The sequence below is a fragment of the Sminthopsis crassicaudata genome, chromosome 1 (assembly GCF_048593235.1).
Source record: "Sminthopsis crassicaudata isolate SCR6 chromosome 1, ASM4859323v1, whole genome shotgun sequence".
Classification (NCBI taxonomy): domain Eukaryota; kingdom Metazoa; phylum Chordata; class Mammalia; order Dasyuromorphia; family Dasyuridae; genus Sminthopsis; species Sminthopsis crassicaudata.
The window spans coordinates 273,404,781-273,428,237 of record NC_133617.1 but is presented as its reverse complement, the minus strand read 5'-3'; the positions used below and the strand labels follow the sequence as shown (position 1 = coordinate 273,428,237).

At 31.4% G+C, this 23,457-nt stretch overlaps 1 protein-coding gene across 5 annotated transcripts in view; it reads left to right on the top strand.

Annotated features, from left to right (window-relative positions):
- The window catches only part of PDE7A (phosphodiesterase 7A), a 123,544-nt gene that overhangs the window by 88,442 nt on the left and 11,645 nt on the right, over positions 1-23,457 (top strand). For 4 of the 5 annotated variants that reach the window (XM_074278791.1, XM_074278789.1, XM_074278793.1 and 1 more), the window contains 9 exons: positions 3,504-3,655; positions 4,785-4,848; positions 9,085-9,180; positions 10,063-10,163; positions 14,548-14,679; positions 14,894-14,985; positions 16,937-17,081; positions 20,629-20,725; positions 21,584-21,664. In XM_074278791.1, coding sequence (XP_074134892.1) covers positions 3,504-3,655; positions 4,785-4,848; positions 9,085-9,180; positions 10,063-10,163; positions 14,548-14,679; positions 14,894-14,985; positions 16,937-17,081; positions 20,629-20,725; positions 21,584-21,664 — 960 coding nt within the window. Of the gene's footprint in view, positions 1-3,503; positions 3,656-4,784; positions 4,849-9,084; positions 9,181-10,062; positions 10,164-14,547; positions 14,680-14,893; positions 14,986-16,936; positions 17,082-20,628; positions 20,726-21,583; positions 21,665-23,270; positions 23,327-23,457 lie in introns of all 5 variants that reach the window. The other variant, XM_074278792.1, reaches the window with a different exon arrangement.

The following is a 23,457-nucleotide window of genomic DNA, read 5'->3' as shown; positions in this document are numbered from 1 at the left end:
CATTTTATAGATGAGGAAACTTGAAACTCAGAAAAGTTAAGTGACTTGCTTAGGTTTACACAGTGTCTGACTTAGGATTTGAACCCAAATTTTCCAGATTTCAGCCAAGTCCAACTCTATATCCACTATGCCACATCACTTCTAAAACTCATGACCTCCAACCCTAATTTTTCCTCTGATTTTTCCAGTAAAGCTGGACATTGTCATGTCTATGCTTGCTGGCACTTCAAACTCACTATACTCAAAACTGAATTTATCATATTCCCTCTGAATTGGCCCTACTTTTACTATTTCTTTTGACTTAGACACCATTTTCACAGTCACTTAGGCTCAAAACAAAGTAGGGATTAAATTACTTGCCCAGTGACATAACTAGTATGTGTCAGAGGCAAGAATGAAAGCCAGTTCTTGCTGATCAGATAGCCAGCATGCCATCCATGTTATTACACTGCACCAGAGATAGAAGAGTTAAAATTTAAATAGTTATATGTTTTTCTTTGATTTCCAGAATCCCTTGGACCTCCTCCCTCCCTTTCCCCTGCCACTTAGCCTACTTAAATGTTATATTTTTCTCTTCTGATATTTTCAGGTTAAGATGACTTAAAAAGTCACATGAACTTCATGATAATTTTTTCTTTAATACTTTCCCTAACTAAGCTATTCCTTCTTCCTCTTAACCACTAGTGGTTTCCATTGACCTCTTTTTTCTGTAGTGGATCCTTAGCATATTCCAACTTTCTATCATATAAAATCTTGTTAGCACTCTACTCTTATTAGTAATTGTATATTTCAGACCTACTTTGTTCTTGATGCTGAATGTAGTAGGCAAAACCTGTTCTTTTTTAATGGGATAGAGAAAACAGATGATTTTAAATTAATGATTATAAAATTAGTTTCATAGTTGAAATAGTTACTTTTCATTTACATATGAGAGAGTAGGAGAAGAAGCTTTGAACAACTGCATTTGGAGGATTTATTCTAGTTTAGTGGTTGAGAAGCCCAAGACTGAGATAGTTATAGCATTCCATTTTATTTTACAGTTATTTTTTTACATTTTAAACATAAGCTCTTTAAAAATTAAAATAGCTGGGGCAGTTAGGTGACTCAGTGGATAGAGCACCAGCTCTGAAGTAAGGAGGAACTGAGTTCAAATTTGGCCTCAGATATTTACACTTCCCATCTATGTGACCCTGGGCAAATCACTTAACTCCAATTGCCTCAGCAAAAAAAAATAAAATAAATTAAATAAAATAGCGAGTCAATAAACATTTATTAAACTCTTCATAAATGTCAGGCACTTAAAAACAAACAAAAAAACCCAAGAGAACAAGGAGTTTATGTTCAATAAGGGTAGGATAGGCTTGAAGATATGTTGGCAACTATGTACAACAATATATAAACAAGATAGGATATTCAGTAGAAGGAAGGCACTAATATTAAAGGGGATTGCAAAAGGCTTCTTGTAGAAGGTAATATTTTAACTTGGACTATAAGAAAGACTTGGCTGGATGTGGAGCTGAAAAAGGAAAAAAAAAAATCTTGACATGGGAAACAGCCCTTGAAAAATTTTCAGAGTTGGGAGGAGCAGCAAAGAGACCAGTGTCACTGGATTTGTATATAGTATGAGGTGTAAGGTAAGAGAAGACTGATAAGGAAACAGGCTAAGAGAGATGAAAGGATTTGGCCCTGGTCAAACAATTAGTGAGGGTCAATTAGTGATTTGAAGTCGACTCCAGGTCAAATGCTATATATTCATTGCATCATTTTGCCATTTCTGGAGGTGATAGCCTAAGGAGCTTTTATTGAATCAAGAGGCACTATGCTTAGAACTGAACTTTAGGAAGATCACTTGGACACCTGTGTAGACATTGGACTGGAGCTTTTGAGGTACGGAGATCCCACCAGCAGTCTATTGTGATAGTGCAGGTGTGTCTCAAAGAATTAAAAAGGCATATACACGAGAAATTCTTTGAAGGTAGATTTGAGAAGATTTGACAATTGATTGGAAATATTTTCCTTTAAGTACAAATGACAGAATGTTAGAATCAGGTTATTTAGAGATATCCTTAGAGATGTGAAAATAGGGGCATGGCTAATAACAAATTTGACTAATGCATTCAGATGTTGTGATTTTTAGCAGTACTAGCTTTACTTTTCTAATGAAATTTTGCTTAATTTGGCAACTATCCTCAGGGATATGACTATTGATGGCTCTCAGGCAATCTGAATGACATTGGAAAACTAAACCAAATTTTATATAAATGGTATTTTATTCTTTCAAACTAAATATAGTTTTTAACATTATTTTTTAAATAAAATTTTGAATTCAAAATTCTTCACTGTCTGTACCTTTTCTTCCCCCTCTCCAAAATGGCAAACAATCTGATAGAGGTTAATTAGTAATGTTGTGAAAGAAGAAACTGAAGAAAAGGAAAAAATCACTTGGGAAAAAAAGTGAAAATAATATGCTTTTATCTGCATTTAGGCTTTATTCTTTCTTTGAATGTGGATAGCATTTTGCATCATGAGTATTTTGGAATTTAGACTATAAATTTTAATCGTGCATAATACAGAATTGAGAAGAGAAGTAAAAGGAAGACTATTTAAAGGGGAGGACTTAAGAAAGAATACTGCAAGTATTCAAATCAATCACATAATTATTAAATTTAAACCTTTTTAGTATGACTTAATAGGCTATTTTTATAATATAACTGAAGATTTTTTTAAAATGAAGAGAAAAATAAAATTTGTTCTTGCTGGAAGAACTTTTATTGGAGACAGAATATTTGTTGATTGTTAAATACATTACTTTCTTTTGGAAATAAGTAAAGTTCAAATTATGATATTGGTTGACATTTTAGTAGCTTAAAATATTTACATATGTGTTTATCATTAATAAAACATTCTATGCTCTTTTCCAGAAACAATGTAGAATCAATTACTTTTAGGAAATTTGTTTCCCATCCCTATATGAATTATATAGAAATCATAATTAAATTAATTAGGTCCTTTTTTTTCTCTAAGTAAACAGTTTCTTTTTTTAAGAAAATATTTTAAAAGCTTTCTCAGAGTTAAAAGATAATTTTGAGTTTCAAATGTATCTTGGGAATTAGTTTCTTTCTAAGTATGAAAGTTAGTGTAAAAATCTATGTTTGACTGTTTTGTACATATGCTACTTAGAGGCCAAATGAAGGCATTTGAGGAATTAAGGCATAATGAGGTAGGTAGTCTGAGAGGCACAAAGTTTGGCTTCTGTTTAAGTTTCAGTATGTTCTTTAAGTGATAATCATGTAGACTATTTCAACATTCCAACTCAGTGAAAAAATTTGTTTAATGACTTTTTCCTTAGATAGGATAGTAATTAAGGGGATAAATTAAAAAAAAAAAAACAAAAAAAAAACCCTTGCTATAGAAGTAAATTGGATAGGCAGGAAAGTTATTGTGTTATTTTACAGAATGGGAGTTTTGACTTGATGTACTGATTTTTTATTATTATTTTTCAGCACAATCTGAAATTGAAGTGTCTGTGTCGGCCAGGAATATAAGAAGGTTACTAAGTTTCCAGCGATATCTTCGATCTTCTCATTTTTTCCGTGGTGTTGCTGTTTCAAGTTCGTTAAATATTTTAGATGATGATTATAATGGACAAGCTAAGGTTTGTATAGTTTATTTTTAAATGTTCAGTTTTCTGAATAAATATAAGCAAAGAATTTTACACACATACACACATATATGTTAACATAATTTATAGAGATTTAATCCAGTGTTTAATATACATTTTTGAGTTAACTTTTTGTATGCTCTTTTTCCTTTTGAATAACTCCTTTTGAAATTGAAAGTTGCAAAACATGATTTTGTACAGTAATGAAAGAAAGTAAACTTTCTCATTTTGGTTTAATGTTGAGGAAAAAATTAGGTTTTATAGCATATAGCTATATATTTGGAACAAAAACATTGAAATTATTTCAACCCTAACTTTATAGATGAAGAAACTAAATCTAAAAGAGAGTTACTCAACTTGTAACATGGGTAATTGATGACTTAAGAGCCATCTATTTCTAGAATTGACAAGTGTTATTTCATAGGATTTTAGAGCTAAGAGTTACCTTGGAAACATTCTTGTCCAGCCATCCCGTTTTATAAATGAGAAAACTGAGATTTAAAAACCTTATTTGCTTAAACTCATCTAGGTAGTAAGTGACAAATTATTATTTCAACAATCCATTTTTAATATCTATACAGATATGGCTAACTTGTTGAAAATAGTTTTAACCACATCCCTGTAGAAGTGAGAATCTTCAATTTAAATAAAAACCAAATTTTGTTTTTAGGGAGCCAGTTTTTAGTATCCAAAATATAGTCCATACTAACCTAACTCTTTATCACAAATAAAGGTCTTCATAATAACATTTTAACACTTTGTAATTTGAAGAATCTTTGATCACAATAGTTGATGACCTTAAAGTATACTTATACAGAATTCTGAAAAGTATTAAGGAAGTAAGAAAAATGAAACATCTTACTTTTCTCCTGTCATTTTCCCTTCCCACCCCATACTCTAGAGTAACATGAAATAATTTGTTTTTCAAATCAATTAATTTTATTTTTTTCTGAGTCAAGTAGATTGGTCTTTGAACAAATACATCATTTGGTAAAATGCCCTTCATAATATGAGTAAATCAATTTCTATTTCTATTGCTTTTTTCTTTTTGACATAACCACAGATCACAGAAAATGTTGATTGAAATTATGTTAATACTGGAAACATTCTTATTTTATTTCAGTGTATGTTGGAAAAAGTTGGCAATTGGAATTTTGATATCTTTCTCTTCGATAGATTAACTAATGGTAAGTAAAAGGAATATTCTGTTCTAATCTGCTCTGTCAAAGCAAAAATGATCTGTAGTAGAGAAATGGGGGGGAGGATAAAGAAAGATTGTAGAATAGTGAAAGTCTAAAGGAAATGCTTAATTTGATCCCTATAAGATCAGTCATTCCCAAAATCTTTTTCTTCCTCAAGGTGATATAATAGAAAAAGCATCAGACATGGAGTCAGGAGGGCTCATCTTTCTGAGTTCAAATCTGGCTCCAGATATTTACTAGCTAGGTGATCCTGGGCAAGTCACTTAACTTAGTTTTCCAACTGTAAAATGAACCCGAGAAGGAAATGGCAAACCATTCTAGTATCTTTGTCAAGAAAACTTCACTTATGATATTGAAGATCTAAACACAATGAAATGATTGGACAACAAAAGTTAACTGGTAGCAAATAAACTCAGTTATCAGCAGTTTATGTTACTATGGCACTTAATGGTTTATAAAAGGTTTTTTATCACAATCACTCAGTGAATATGTTGTACAATTAGTATTTGCTTCTTTTTTTTATGTGAAGAATCTAAAGTTTCTGAGGAATTAATTATTGCCAGTACCTATTCAAACCAAGATACAAACCCAGGCCTCTTAACTTCTAGTTCAGTACTTTTCTACCATATTGTGCTAAGCTTTGTGCCTTTTAGGAGTGAGCTCTATCACTTCTTTTGGAAGAAGAATAAATATTGCTAGTAGGAAGTATAATAGCCAGTGGAAGCTAATCAACCCATGACTGATGTTGTCTGTAGTTTATTGTGATTAGAGGATCTTAGCTCTAGAGCTGTGGGAAATCTTAATAATCATCTAATTCAAGCCCTTCCTTTATAAAGATAAGGAAATAGATAAAGAAGTGAAGCAATTTGACTGGGTAGTAAGTGGTATGGCTGGGTCAAAAGAGAGGCAAATTCATTAACTTTCTGGACACAGTTCCAAATCAGTTTCCAGAATGTCTTTACCAACTCACAGTTCGATCTAAAAAGTACTTATTTTCCTACAGCTCTTAAAATATTTGTCATTTTCCTTTTTTTTTAATTAAACTTTCCCACTTTTATGTTTATGAAGAACTTGAGTTGCTCTAATTTAAATCAATAGCTTTCTCATTCCTAGATTGACATTCCATCCACATCGCCACATTGACTTTAATAATGTAGATAGCTAATTGATCTATGAACATTGAATATGTTTTATATTGTACGAAGAACCATAGACTTAAAAGTTGGAAGGTATTAAAGAGATCATCCAGTCTGACTTTATTTTAGAGATGAAGAAATGAAGTGACAAATTAAATAACTTGCCCTAAGTCACAGAAAAGCAGTAAGTGGCAAATCTAGGATTTGGACTTAGATCTACTGATTATAAATCCAGCTCTTTCCCCCTATATCTATCACGTAATTAAACCTAGCACATATTTGTATGTTTGAATACTATGCTAAGCAATGCTACTAACCAAGTTGAAATTTATTATATAAGTGGAACTCTTAATAATAAAATTAACAAAAAAATGACTTGTTTACCAATTTTTTGTGTAATATGTACCTAGATTTAGTAACTATTGGGCAATATTTCAGTAGTTTTTGGTGATTAAAAATAAAGTTTATTGCAGCCTATAAATTGAATATTTCTAAAAAGTACTGATTTCCTAGAGTAGCACAAGATTAGCCAATATAAATTGATTATAATCTTTGTCGTTGAATAGATCATCAAAATTTATATGATCAGAGAATTGATCTGAGTAATTTTTCTCATTCACTATTATTATAATTGTCATTTTGTATTTTAGAACGATGAAAGAAACGCTATTATGAACAAAACCCCTCTGGTTTAATTTGTGTTCCAGGCTTTATTAGATACTTTAATTTTTTTTCCTTTGTGCTACAGGAATCCAGTTTTATGTGCAATTTTCCTGATCTCCAGAAGATGGGGATATTTTGCTATGAAAGTAGACCATAGACTTCTGATCCCCTATACTCTCAGCCACAGGAAATCAATAGATTGCATTCATGTGAAAGAAATGATTGGGCATCACTCTGTAGTCATAATACTATATTAATAATGTAGAAATAAGAATATATTTACCATTTATAGAATATTATAAAAATAATTACTAATTTTCCTGAGAGATTAGATACTCTAGGTGAAATGTGAAAGAAACATGAATCACAATAGTTTACCATTTTACAAGTATTTTCTAGACCCACATAGTTTTATTTTTTCCAAATTATCATTATTAATAAATTGTGAAACTATATCAGTTTTTTGAAAGTATTAGTTTTTGTCAATTTCTTTTTAGACATCTCCAACTAGCTGTTCTTTAAGTGGCGTCTCAAACTCAGCATATCTAAAATAGAAATTATTATTTTTCCCCCTTTCCAAACTTTGCTATTACTGTTGAGGATACCTCCATCCTCCGGAAACAAGTTACTCAAGTTTGCAACCATAGTATTGCCCTGGACTCCTTAACGCTCTCTAATTCTTTATATCCAGTCTGTTGTCAAATTTTATTTCTCCCTTTAAAAATTTCTTGGATATGTCCCTCTTTCTCCATTTTTTTATACTCACCACTTTAGTACATATCCTCCCTATCTTTCATCTGGATTATTGCAATAGCTTTCTGATTGGTTGCCCTGCTTCAAATCTTTCCCTATATATAACCCATTATATATATATATAATATTTTCCTATATATAACCCATTCTGCATTCAACTGTCAAATGATTTTTTAAAAATTTAGACCTGTTCATGTGCCGCTCCTTCACTTCTTAGCAAATTTCAATGGCTTTCTGTTTGCTTCCAGTATAAATATAAATTTGTCAGTTTGACATCTAAAGCTCTTCACAACCTGATCCTTTCCTACCTTTTCAGTCTTCTTATAACTCACTTTCTCTCTCTCTCTCTCTCTCTCTCTCTCTCTCTCTCTCTCTCTCTCTCTCTCTCTCTCTCTCTCTCTCTCTCTCTCACACACACACACACACACACACACACACAAAAGCTATACTAATCTATTTGATGTTCAACCCACAAGACACTTTATCTTCTGACTTTATGTTGTTGCCTCTTTCCCCCCATCCTGGAAAGTTTTCCTTAACTTTCTACCTCTCCTTTCGCTTAGCAAAGATTTTGTTACATTCTCTCTCCCTAAATCTATCCTTAATCAGAAATTCCCTATTACTATTGTGGCAGCCCTACGCTTTTAGTCACCCAGGTTCTCAAATTCAGTGATTTTTTTTCTCAATTACTCCCTTCATTCTGTGTATCGAATCATTTGGTAAGTTTTGTTTTTTTTCTTTATAATATCCTTTTTCTTCATTCATACAGCCACTACTCTAGTACAGGCTTTTATCACTTTTTGCTTGATTGTTGCAGGAGCCTTCTAATTGTCGCCTCATTTCTCTCCCCTTTTCAATCTGTTTTGCACAAAGCTGCCATATATGCAGGTATACTGTCAAAGAAGTTTGGAGACTCCTTATCTACTTCAACCCTTCCTTTTATAGCTCAAAAAACTAGGTGCCAGAGAGGTTTGGTGACTTGTCTTAAGTCACCCAGATAGCACAGAAGCAGTATTCAGTTCCAATGGCAAAATTCAGTATTCTTGTGTTACCTTACTGCCTCCTGTTAACCCATTAATTTGAATGAATTCTGTGATTAAATCAAATACTTTTTTTTTTGGAATGCTGAAAAAAATGTGAAATTCATTTTTAGAGTATTTGTTGTTTACTTTATAAATGTCACTTTTGTAAGTATTGGGGGAAATATAATAATGTATAAGACATTTTCCTGCTGCCAATGAGTATTTTGTCAAAGATGATGATAAAAATATTAGCATACTATTCATTGGTATGATATAGTTCTTTTCAAAATTGTTTTATAAGAATGATTTTTGTTGTTCACAATTCATAGTATTTACCTTTTAAAATAAGTTTGTAAAATACGAATCCTCATTTTTTAAACAAGTATAACCCAAAATAAATCATTTTTACAAAGAATGTTAATAACATTTCATTTTTAGAGCCTGACTTAGAAAAATTGAAGTTGAAAGTCAGCATAAGGTGGTACATTATATTTAATAATGTCTGTATATATAGAGTAGTCTTTAAATGTAGTGAGAAACATGTTAATATTATAGCTATGCCAAATACATTTCCTGGCTAAAATGCAATAAAAATTTCTCTGTTGATTATTTATGTTGGCATAATATATTTCCCTTTTCCTTTTTAGGAAACAGTCTAGTGAGCTTAACCTTTCACTTATTTAGTCTTCATGGACTAATTGAATACTTCCACTTAGATATGATGAAACTTCGGAGGTTTTTAGGTAAGAAATTCTAGTTAATGTCATGGTAGGTAACCTAGTAGATAAAAGAATTTGCTTAAATTTTCATATTGTATCTTACTCCCCAAAATGTAAAAAATTCTTTTCTGTTTTTTCTTCTTTAAGGGACTGCAAGAAGAGTGCACATTATAATAGCTCACACTGCTCTTTTCTTATTTGATTGCCTTAACTAACAATAAACAATAAAATAGAGACAGAAAGCACTTTAGGATTTGCTCTAATCTGAGTATTTGTGGATTAATTTTTAATGACCATCTCTCAGAAAATGCAAAAACACTTGAGTTTTATCTGTGTTTTTAGCATTTTCTCCATCACTTTTTTAAAAATCAAGACACAATTAAGAAAACAACAAGCCTTGATTTATAGCATTTGCTGATTTCCAAGGTATATATGCTCATTTTGAAATATTTCTTACAATTAAGTATAAACTGATTGTGACACTCCTGGCCATAATAGAAAACTAAGTTTCAATATACATGTAATTAAATATGCATATAAGAAGTATGTAATATTTATTTATTAACTTAACTTTTCAAAATATATCCCAAATAAGGAGTCATCTTTCTAACTAATGGTAATATGCATTATGTATCTTTGTTCTTTGGGGTGGGAGGAGAATGATTAAAATTTTGTTTAAATAGAAGAAAATAGCTTAGAAATTTCTTAGAAATACTTTTGACAGACACTTCAACTTGTAGTCTGGGCATTGAATCTTAATCAATGTTGACAGTAGCATAAACCGCAGGCTTAGAAATCATTTATTATTTTATGTGATTATTTAAAATTTATATTAACAGATAATCTGCACTTATCATAGATTAATTTATTTCTCCATTATAATTAAATTCATATTATTCTCTTTAGTTATGATTCAAGAAGATTATCATAGTCAAAATCCTTATCACAATGCAGTTCATGCTGCTGATGTGACTCAGGCCATGCACTGTTATTTAAAAGAACCTAAGGTAAGATGTTGACATTGATTCCATATACTATTAAAAGAAGAAAATATAATTTGTGTGTTTGAATATTCACTTTCAAATGCTTCATGTTTCTTTTGATGTCTTAAATCAAAAGTTAATAACTTCCTATGTAAAATTAGTATCTAGACTAATAAAGAGTTCTGGATAGCATGGTAGGAGAACCTAAGTTTTAGGGTCGGGAAATGATTGGATTAGATCTGCCAACAAAGTTGGGTGTTGAAGTTAATGATAGATAATGGTCACTGTTTCATTACCAATAATTACTTTGAATATTTCTCTGTTTTCTTTTTATTCACCTAGGTATTTTAGTTTTCGCCTAGTCTCCAAGCTGCTTTTCCCACCTCTATTTACTTCCCTGTGTAATTCATCCTTAATACTGTTGCCAGATTAATCTTAGTAATTCAAAAAAAAAAGAAAAAAAATTATCACTTTTTGGCCAGTATGAGAAATGTATCCAGCAAAATTAATTTGATTTTCAGATGACAAAAATGTATATCACTTAGGTTCAAATCTTAGTTTGTAATTGAATTGTACTTTATTGCATTGCCTTCAAAAAAACAAGAGCACCCATTCCACAATGAGACATCCAAAATAGATTTGGGTGACCCAAAGGAGAAATGGATGACTCATTCTTTAAAGCCTATTTCAAATGAATTTCAAACTCCTTCATAAATTTCATTTATTTTTTCCATACAGAAATGATTTTTCCTCTTTTGGACCTCACCTAGCACTCTGCCCCACTATATGCACCTTTTTAAAAGTTAGTTAATAGAGTATGGACTTTATCTTTGTATCTATCTTCTAACAGAACTAATAAAATAGTGAAGTATTCTACACTAAATGTGTGCCCAATAAGTGTTGAATAAATCAGTTACAAATACAATAATAATGTCTTTTTCTTGGAATGAGAAAAACTTGAGGAATTTGGGAGAAAGCTGACAAACCATTAGCATGTCAGTGCCCATTGGTATGATGTAGCTGATGAATGATGTGCTGGGCCAAGAAGTGAACAAGAGGAAAAGAACAGGCTGCAATAACTTTGGGGAAAGTAAAGAATTCTTTTAGTGACCAAGATTCTCCTTGACTCAAAAAAAATTATTTTTAACCTAAATTTAATAAGTAAGCTCAAGGTAGTTGTTAGTTTATGACTTTTTAAATATATATATATTTTTTTAAATTTCTGATGTTTCTAGATAATGGAGACAGTTTTATCCTAATGCATAATTTTTAAGCTAATTTTTTTTTTGTTTTATCTAATGAATAATTGGTTTTGGTTTGGTTTGAAACATTGTGAAGATCAAAGAAAATGTCTCTACTCTCCCTCTTACTGCTTACATGACCCAGAAACCTGTTCGAAAACTGTGAATCAGTCTAATAGAATCATAAGATTGAAAAAAGGAATAAAATGTAAGCTGTTAGCTGTCAAAAAACAGATCAAGAAAAGTTGAAGAATCATTATTATACTCTTTGGATTAGAAAATATGTTATATAATACATTAGAAGCAAAAACTGTTCAGAATTATTTGAACCAATGGGCAGAATGAAAAGTGTAAGAATTCACCAATTATTTCCTGAAAGAAATTCCAAAAGGAAAATTACCAGAGATGTTAGTGTCCAAGCCCAGAATTAATGAACATTTAATAAGCTCTCGTTAAATTCTTACTGTGTGTCAGGCAGTGTGCTAAGAAAAGACAAAAAATAGTCCCTGGTCTCAAGGAGCTTAGAGTCAAATGGCAAATAGGTAGGGAGAGTGAGACAAATGCAAACAGTATGTAGAAACAAGATGTATACAGAATAAATCAGAGGTGATTAACAAAGGAATGTCTTCTTATAAAAGATAGCATTTTAGGTGGATCTTTCTGAAGGAAGCCAAGAAAGCAGAGAGACAGAAATTATGAGGAGGAGAATTCCAGGCATGGATTCAGAGGAAAGGCTCAGAATAAAGAACTAGAATGTCATTGTAAGGAAGGGATTATGCTAGGGAGAGTGAATTGTAAGAAAATTCAAAAGGTAGGAAGGGTCCAGCTTATGAAAGGCAGAGGATTTTATATTTGATCCTCAAGGTTATTAGGGGCTACTATAATTTATTGCATGGGGGAAATGACATGATCAGACCTGCATTTTAAAGTCAATTTGACAATTTGAGTGAAGAATGGTCTGAAAGAGAAGAAGAAGAGATATTTGTGTTGAAGTAATGAAATGAAAAAGGCTTATAAGCCTTTTAATTAGGTTTGTAAAAAATAAAAGTGTAATAATTTTCATTAACTTACAGAACATCACTTTGAGAATGTCATTATTCCATTCCAAACAAATGTTGAGAGTATAAAATATTTAGGAATTCATTTACTAAAGAAAAGTCAGGAATTATATGAGCAAAATTACGAAACACTTGCCACAAAAATAAAGTCAGATTTAAATAATTGGAAAGACAGTCAGTGCTCTTGGATAGGCCGAGCGAATATAATAAAGATGACTATACTCCCCAAACTAATCTATTTATTTAGTGCTATACCAATCAGACTCCCAAGAAACTATTTTAATGACCTAGAAAAAAAAAACAAAAAAATTCATATGGAAGAATAAAAGGTCGAGAATTTCAAGGGAACTAATGAAAAAAAAGTCAGATGAAGGTGGTCTAGGTGTACCTGATCTAAAACTATATTATAAAGCAGCAGTCATCAAAACCATTTGGTATTGGCTAAGAAATAGATCAGTCGACCAGTGGAACAGATTAGGTACAAAGGACAAAAAAGGGTACGTCAATAAGCTATCCAGTGTTTGACAAACCCAAAGATACCAACATTTGGGGTAAAAATTCATTATTTGAAAAAAACTGTTCGGAAAACTAGAAATTTGTATGGCAGAAATTAGATATGGATCCACACTTAACAAGATAAGATCACAATGGATCCATGATTTAGGCATAAAGAATGAGATCATAAATAGATTAGAGGAACAGAGAATAGTCTACCTCTCAGACCTGTGGAGGAGGAAGGAATTTATGACTAAAGGAGAGCTAGAGATCATTCTTGATCACAAAATAGAAGATTTTGATTACATCAAATTAAAAAGCCTTTGTACAAACAAAACTAATGCAAACAAGATTAGAATAGAAGTAACAAATTGGGAAAATATTTTTACAGTTAAAGGTTCTGATAAAGGTCTCATTTCCAAAACATATAGAGAACTGACCCTAATTTATAAGAAATCAAACCATTCTCAAATTGATAAATGGTCAAAGGATATGTACAGACAATTCTCAGATGATGAAATTATATCTACTCATATGAAAGAGTGTTCCAAATCACTACTGATCAGAGAAATGCAAATTAAGACAACTCTCAGATACCACTACACACCTATCAGATTGGCTAAGATGACAGAAACAAATAATGATGAATGTTGGAGGCGATGTGGGAAAACTGGGACACTAATACATTGTTGGTGGAGCTGTGAAAGAATCTGGCCATTCTGGAGAGCAATTTGGAATTATGCCCAAAAAGTTATCAAACTGTGCATATCCTTTGATTCAGCAGTGCTGCTATTGGGCTTATATCCCAAAGAAATATTAAAGAGGGGAAAGGGACCTGTATGTGCCAAAATGTTTGTGGCAGCCCTTTTCGTAGTGGCTAGAAACTGGAAGATGAATGGATGTCCATCAATTGGAGAATGGTTGGGTAAATTATGGTATATGAAGGTTATGGAATATTATTGCTCTGTAAGAAATGACCAGCAGGATGAATTCAGAAAGATTTGGAAAGACTTAGATGAACTGATGCTGAGTGAAATGAACAGAACCAGAAGATCGCTGTACACTTCAATGCTGTATGGAGATGTATTCTGATGGAAGTGGAAATCTTCAACATAAAGAAGATCCAACTCACTTCCAGTTGATCAATGATGGACAGAAACAACTACAACCAGAGAAGGAACACGGGGAAGTGAATGTAAATTGTTAGCACTACTGTCTGTCTACCTAGGTTACTTATACCTTCGGAATCTAATACTTAACATGCAAAAAGAAAATTGGATTTACACACACATATTGTATCTAGGTTATACTGTAACACATGTAAAATGTATGGGATTGCCTGTCATCTAGGGGAGGGAGTAGAGGGAGGGAGGAGAAAATTTGGAAAAATGAATACAAGGGATAATGTTATTTAAAAAATTACTCATGCATATATACTGTCAAAAATTTTTATAATTATAAAATTAAAAAAAATAAATTATAAAAAAAATAAATAAAAATTTTTTAAAAAGAATCACTAAAATAAAAGTTGTATAATATCCATTTTGGCTAATATAGTGGTAGTAATGGTACAGAATGTTCAGGTGATTAATAATCCATTTTATTAAATTATAGCTTGCCAACTCTGTAACTCCTTGGGACATCCTACTGAGTTTAATTGCAGCTGCCACACATGATCTTGATCACCCAGGTGTTAATCAGCCTTTCCTTATTAAAACAAATCATTACTTAGCAACTTTATACAAGGTAAGTACAATTATAACACAAAATAAAACTTAAGTAAACCAGAATATCACATATTTTGCATGAAAACAAAGAAAAGATATTCTCTTGGAGTTAAGTTTTTAGGCAGTTTGATAAGCATTCTTTATGTTTAGAAACAATTATGAAAATATATTAACATATCTATTGTAATATAATAATAAGTTAAATTAATGATTTGCTTTGCTTTTATTTTTAGAATACCTCAGTATTAGAAAATCACCACTGGAGATCAGCAGTGGGGTTATTGAGAGAATCTGGTTTATTTGCCCATATGCCATTAGAAAACAGGTATGTTGGATAGATGTAATTCAGTTCTTTAACATTAAATTAATTTTATTATGAAGCATAGAAAATAATTTGACCAAAATGTTTTGAAATTAGTATTTTTCCATTACCCAACACATTGCCATTTAACTAAATTTTGTTTTAGTTTTAATAGTAAGTAAATTGAAAAAGAAAAAAATCTATACATCTATATCTCCAAATCCGTGAACCAATGAGTGAGCTCCTTTAAAGGTGTGAACTCCTTTAGAGGTGTGAACTTAGTGCATAAGTACCTTGTAATAATCCTAACAATCCATAAAATCCATTGGTTTTTAATATTCTCAAAAATCATTGTTTAGAAATTTTTACATATAGTATCCAAAATATTATTTCAAGTTTTTGCATTGTAGACATTTTGTTTGCTTTCCAAAAGACATGTCAAGTTATATAACACATCAAAATAAATGATAGAAGTTATTTGGGAGCTGTATGATTTATAACATCAAATTGGCTTGTTTTTAGAGGTGACAAAGAATGGGAATATGAAAGAGTCCCCATTAAATTGAATATGGATGAACAAGTTATGATATATAAATATGGTGCTGAACTGTTGTGCTCTAAACAGTTCAGTAACCAACCAGGATTCCACAATGAAGAAACATGCTGTCCACCCTCCTGATGGACAAGTGAAGGGCCTAGTACAGAATAAGATAAAGCAGTTTTGGACATGGGTGAAAAAAAGTTTATTGACTTTTATTGTTTATAGTTTATTGACAATTAGAAGCTGTGTATGAAGCAAAGGCATCATTGTATAATGAGAAACGCATGGCTCTAAAATAAGAGGAATTGGATTCAAGTCTCATCTTGTGGGCACTCCACGTATAACCAGAGGCAAATAAGTTAATCTCCCTAGGCCTTAGTTTTCTGTTCTGTAGAATGTGGAGATTGGATTAGATATCTTCTCAGAACCTTATAAGTTAGAACCAAAATAGTATATGTAATGACTTCAATATTTAACATCCTAAAAGTCATCCAAATTGCGATTCATTTTAATGATCCATCTTAGTCCATAGAATTTCAGGGTTGAACTTTAGTGGCCACCTTAGTTCAGTTCATATCTGAATAATTCCCTCTATAACATATTGGATAATTGTTAACTTAAATTTTCCAAAAGTTTACCAAAGTAGAAAATTTAATCTTAGTTCTGACAATGTGTTCCAATTGGAGTATTTGGAATATGACTACTTCTCTGTAAACCATTGGAGTATTTGGAATATGACTACTTCTCTGTAAACCATCTTAGACTTAACTTGGTTATTTAAATAAACAAATTCTTTTGACAAGAATAATTCACATAATGAATGTAGGTATATATGTTCACCCTGTGATAATCACTGTAGTGGAAATTTGGATATTTTATAGATAAAAACTTTTTTATAATAATAGTTTTTTTTATTTTTCAAAATACATGCAAAGATAGTTTTTAACATTCATCCCTTTGGTAAAACCTTGTGTTCCAAATTTTTCATCTTTTTCCTTCTTCCCCCTCTCCTAGACAGCAAGTAATTCAAAATAGGTTAAACATGTGCAATTCTTCTATACATATTTCCACATTTATCCTGCTGCACAAGAAAAATCAGATCCAAAAGGGGGAAAAAATGAGAGAAAAAAAAAAAAAAGTAAACAACAGTAAAGGTAAAAATGTCATGTTGTAGTCCACATTCAGGCCCCAGAATCCTCTCTTTAGGTGCCAATGGCTCTCTCCATCACAAATCTATTGGAATTGGCCTAAATCACCTCTTTGTTGAAAAGAACCAAGTCTATCAGTTGATCATCACATAATCTTGTTGCTGTATACGATGTTCTCTTGGTTTTATTTACTTACCTAGATAAAAACTTTGAAGAAAAATTGAGAGATGTTTATAGTTTTTGCACTCTGTGTAAATATGTATTTGGTGTATTTTTATAATTCCAGGCAACAGATGGAAAACCAGATAGGTGCTTTGATTCTAGCAACAGACATTAGTCGACAAAATGAATATCTATCATTGTTTAGATCCCATTTGGATAAAGGAGATTTATGTTTAGAAGATGCAAGTCATCGACATTTCATTTTACAGGTGACACTGACTTAAAAAACTTGTATTTCTAATGTATGACATGTAGATAGATATCAGAATAAAAATGTTACTAAGAGTGGTATTCTAATTATGTATAAATTCTGAAACAATACTCTGAGTTTGTTTAATGTTTATAAGTTAGTATCAAGCAATATCTTTGACTGTAGTATTACTTTATAATATATTAGTAGTTCTGTTTTTAAGATGTTCCTTTAAATACAGGTGATTCTATATTCTTTTATTTAAAATCTGCATATACTACTCATTGTATAACTAGGAGAAAACTACATGGAATATTATAATGATGTTTTAAAAAGGAGAACTGTTAGCATTTGATTAATAATGTTTTAATGAAACTACCTTGCACATAGATGTGGAAAAAGAGTCAACCTGATACTTTTTAGTTGTTAATTCTACTTAATCCATACTTTAAGAACATTTATTCCATATTATCAAAAAAGTTTATGTCTAAATTGTTTTAATTGGCAAAAAAAAAAAAATCAATTGGGTACTCAACTAAAAACTAAAAAAGAAAAATAAACAAATTAGAAAAGCAAAAAAGTTAAGTTGATAAAATAAAAATAGGAATTATTTAATGAATGAAATAAATTAAGAATTAGCTAAACTGGCAAAAATAAATAGTGAGACCACATTTGTCTTATAAAAATAAGAAAATAGAATCTGCAATAGTCAAAGGAAACTGTCAGAACCCACATTATCCAATCATGCTAACAAAACCAACAGCTTAGATAAAATGGATGAATATTTACAAAGATATTAATACCCATAATAAATGAATTGATTGCTTAACTCGCTTAGGAAAAAGAAAAAAGTCATAAATGGAAAAAAAAAAAAAGAATATAAAATATCCTAAAAAAAAAAAAAGTTCAAAACCAGATGGACTTAGAAATGAATTTTGTACTCATTATTACATAAACTGTTTGCACAAACAATAAAAGAACTCCACCAATAACACTATTAGGGTCTTCATATCTAAACACAAATAAAACTGAGAAAGAAAAGTATATTTTTGACACAGAAATGGTAAATACCTTATTAACAAATAAGTTACAATAATAATAGCTGACTTATGTTTTAGGCACCATTATTCTTTCATTTGATTAAGAGTATAGTCTATAAACTGGTTGGATTTATACTATAAAGGTTTGGTTCAATACAAGGAAAACTAAACAATAATGGATCATACTAATAATTTAAAACTATATGATTATATCAATAGATGCAGAAAAGACTTTTGTTAAAATCTAATATTTATTTCTGTTGCAAACACTACAAAATGTAGGATTAAATGTATTTTTCCTCAACATAGTAGTATTAAACAAAAACTTGACATGGTGTCTATGTGTCTATGTCTATATAAAACATCCACATATGAAAGGAGATATTTCCAATAAGATCAGGATTAAAGCAATGATGTCCATCATCACCATTACTATTTTAACATGGGAATAAAAATGCTAGCTATAGTAAGAAAAGAAGAAAAAGACATTAAGGTAATAAGCATAGGCGAAAATGATACAGACTTTCAAAATTTTTAAGATAATGATGGTTTACTTAAAGAATTGTACACAGTCATTTTTTTAATTGAACTAAAATATTAACAGATTCAGGATATGAAATAAACCTACATAAGTCAACAGAACTTCTCTGTGTTAGTAATGAAAAGTAGCAGGAACAATCAAAAGGAAAATTTCTATTCAAAATAAGATAAGACATGAATAGGAACTTTATGAATAACACTAAAAAATCTTTACAGAAATAAAGACAGAAAATTGTTCTTGTGCAAGCCAATAATAAAAATGACATTGCCAACTAAATTAATTTCCTTGTTTAGTTATCACACTACTAAACAGTTTACAGAGCTAGAAAAAAAAAATTTTTTTTCATTCATTGGGAGGAGGCAGCTAGGTAGTGCAGTGGATAGAGCACTAGTCCTGAAGTCAGGAGGACCTAAGTTCAAATCTGGTCTTAGACACTTAACACTTTCTGGCTATGTGTCCCTGGGTAAGTCACTTAACCCCAATCACCTCAGCAAAAAAAAAAATAAATAAATAAATAAATAAATATTAAATTCAGCTGGAGCAGCAAGATTTAAAGGGAAATCATAAAAAAAGTGGGGGCAAGGGAGAAAGAGTTTCCAGTAATACTATATCTCAAATTATAATACAGAACTTCATGAAAATATGATAAGGATTAAAGAAGGCAATCACTGAAAAAGATTTGGTATACAATATCTCAGATAAACAAACTTTTAGCTCAGTGTTTAATAATTTCAAAGTCTCTAACTATTGAGGAATAAGAGGGCTCTTTGACAAAAACTGCAAAGAAAACTAGAAAGGAATCTAACTGAAACTAAGTATAGAATTACATTTTACCCCCAATATTACAATAAACTCAAAGTGGATGCATACATATAATAGGTGACATTATAGCCAAATTAAAGGAGCAAGGGAGTAAATATCTTTGGGATTTACAGATAGAAGGAAAGTTTATGACCAAATAAATATCTGGAGGATCACAAAAAGTATAAATTGACCATTTAGAATACATAAAATGTAAAAGTTTTTGCATAAAGAAAACATATGCAACAAAATTACAAGGGAAACAGTTAACTGGGGGACATTTTTGTGTAGTTTGCTTTGATAAGAATCTCATTTTCAAGAACTTTAAGTAACTTATTCAAACTTATAAGAATAAGAAGCCATTCCCCAACTTCACTAAGGTAAGACAAGGATGGCCAGTATTCCAATGAAGAAATCGAAGCTATCAATAGCTGTGTGAAAACATTCTCCAAATCACTAATAGAGAAATGCACATTAAAACAATTCTCATATGCATCTATGGGACAAGTATGACCAAAAAGAAATGACAACTGTTGAAAAAAGCTGAGGGAAAATAAGTGCATTAATGTACTCCTGGTAGAACTGTGAATTGATCTAGTTACTTTAGAAAGCAGTCTGCTACTATGCCACCAAAGTCATTAAATTGTAGCCCTTGGAACCAGTGTACCATGAACAGGTATATAGGTCTAGGAAAGAAGAGTTTTATGCAAAAATTCTTATGGCAACTCTTTCAGCAAAGAACTGCAGACTTGAGTGTACCTGTAAGTTGTAAACTTGCTGAACAAATTATAGAATATGAATTTGATGGAGTACTATTATGTTGAAGGAAATGATGAAATACATTTTTTAACAAACTTAGAAATTTTGAATAGGCATCACCATGGTGAAGTGAACAGCTCCAGAAGGGCAACCTGTAAAATTACAAAAACTTTGCAAAGGCTGATTGTCTCTGCTAATGCTTATTAGAAATCCTTCACTGTTGCATTTTAGCCACTTTCTGCACATATCATTAGCACCATCTCAAAATATAAAAGATAATTTTTCATTTTTAATAATTTTTCATAATATAATGTTAGTTTAATTTTAGCAGTGGAGAAATTAATGATAACATTTGATGCTCTACAGTAAAAATGGGAGCATTTTATTTTTTTATATAATGACTAATAATTACTGTTAATGTCTAGATGGCTTTGAAGTGTGCTGACATATGCAACCCATGTCGGACCTGGGAACTAAGCAAGCAGTGGAGTGAAAAAGTTACAGAAGAATTCTTCCATCAAGGTATCAGATGAGAAGACTATGGAGTCAGTTACTCAAGAATGTGTAATTTTCAATAGTACATGTACCCTGGAAATATGAAAAGAGAACGGGCAAAAATTTTCTACAATATACATCTCCTATAGGATCCTGCTGTATATGTTGGTTGACTGCTTTAAAAAAAAAAAAAAAAAAAAAAAGTATTTGTATAGTAAAAAATGTAGTCCCCAAAGGTTCTTTCAAAAAAGCTGACTGAAATACCAGAGACCTTGAATGCTATGCTGGTATTTGTAGGATGTTAGAAGAAATAGTTCATATAAGGAAATCCATAGACAAAATAATATGGACAACAATGAAACAGATTTAGGTTTAAATACACTGTGATCTGCATTATTTGCAAGAATTTCCATTTTAATGGTATCTCTACTTCATTTGACAGGATGCTAACTTAGTCTTCAGAGACTATGGATAATTTTTAAAGTAGCTTAAAAATTCATGGAGCGATTAGTAGCCATGTTTTCATAAAAATTTACGGGCAAAACTAAGTCTTTAATTTTATCAACATTATATAAATAGATGTGATGGATTTTCATCTGGGAGCCAGAAAGCCTGAGTTCTAATCTCAACATTACTATTAACTCAATTGTACACCCTTGGGAAAGTGTTATCTCTTAGACTATTATTAAGAAGATGTTTTCTGACGTGTGTTTTCTGTTTCTAACATTGAATGACTTTATATTATAAAACAAAATCCTTTACATCTGCTGATTCAGTATCAAGTCTTCAATCTGGGAAGGACATCAGAGACATTGTTTTACTGTTAGAGAAGTTGAGAATATTCTCATCTTTTACTTTTTTTTTTTTTTTTTTTTTATTGTATAGGAGATATTGAAAAAAAGTATCATTTGAGTGTGAGTCCACTATGTGATCGGCAAACAGAATCAATAGCCAACATTCAGATTGGTAAGTGTATATGTTCTGTGTATTTACTTTTTGCTTTCATTTCAGTTTTTTCAAAAACTGTACACCTGCAATATTATTTATTTATTAAAATATTTTTCAGCATTTTTATTTTATTTCAAGTTTACACATTTGATTTTGTATGAAGCTCCCCTCCCCCCAAAAAAATCTAGTTTAGGTAAATACAGCCTAAAAGACTGCCACATACATTTCTTTAATGGTTACTTCAACACAGTTAAATTGACTGGAAAAACAAAAATATACCCTTTTTAATTCCTAAAAAATTTATTCAGAGAGAATTGTGGGAAGATGATGGAATAAGGTGGGAAAGCAAATGGCTTTCCCACATCTTCCCACAAATAACTTAAAATAATGCCTCAAAATCAATTTTAGAGTGGCAGAAGTAATTAAAAGTTAAAGACGGTCCTTCAGTCTGACAATTTTTTTTTTACTCTAGCTAACTTTTATAATATTTTTATTTTTCAAAATACATTCAAAGATAGTTTTCAGCATTTATCCTTGCAAAACCTTGTGTTCCATAATTTTCTCTCTCCCTGTGCCCACCTCCCTCTACTAGATAGCAAGTAATCCATTGCAGGTTTATTAAACATGTGCAATTCTTCTAAACATATTTCCATATTTATCATGCTGCACAAGAAAAATCAGGTCAACAAAGGAGAAAAAATGTGAGGGGAAAAAAAGCACAAGAAAATATCAACAGCAAAAATAAAAATACTATGTTGTTGTGATCCACATTCAGTCCCCACAGTCCCTGTCTGGATGTAGATGGATGTAGATCACAAATCTATTGGAATTGGCCTGATTAACCTCATTGTTGAAAAGAGCAAGTCCATCACAGTTGATCATCACGTAATCTTGTTTCTGTGTACAATGTTCTCTTGGTTCTGCTCACTTCACTTAGCATCGGTTCATTTAAGTTTCTCCAGGTCTCTCTGAAATCCTCCTGCTTATCATTTCTTATAGAACAATAAAATTCCATTACATTCATATACTATAACTTGTTCAGCTATTTCCCAATTGATGGGCATCCACTCAATTTCCAGTTCCTTGTCACTACAAAAGAATTGCTACAAACATTTTTGCACATGTGGGTTCTTTTCCATTTATTTGTTTTTTTGGGGAGGATCTTTTTAGGATATAGACCCAGTAGAGACACTGCTGGATCACAGGGATATGCAGTTTGATAGCCCATTGAATATATTTACAAACTGCTTTCTATAATAGTTAGATCAGTTCACAACTCCATCAACAATGTATTAGTGTCCCAATTCCCATATCGCCTTCAGCATTTGTCATTATCTTTTCTCATCATCTTAGCCAATTTGAGAAGTGTGAAGTGGTACCTCAAAGATAGCTTAATTTGCATTTCTCTCATCAGTGGTGATTTAGAACATTTTTTTCCTGTGACTAGAAATCAGCCTAAAACAATTTAGGAAGAAATTAGGAAAAATCTTAATTCCTTGGGTATTGCCCTGACTGGAGGGAAGGTACAGGGAGATATTTATAAGTCAACTAATTCAACTAATAGCAAGACCTGGGGCAATTGTATCAGCTGTAGCCTTAGCTTTTGGGAACTTTCACTCCACAGATGGTTTCCAGAAAAGACTTCAGATCACTCTGCCAGGACTGTTGAAGGGGACACAGGTGTGTTGAACAGATGGGTTCTCAGGCAAGGGGGAGCAAGCAAACACTGTTGCGTGTGACCACAGAAGGGTGGTGAGCCCTACTGGTTGTGGTTATACTCAGGAGAGCAGAGTTTCTGGCTTTGCTTTTCA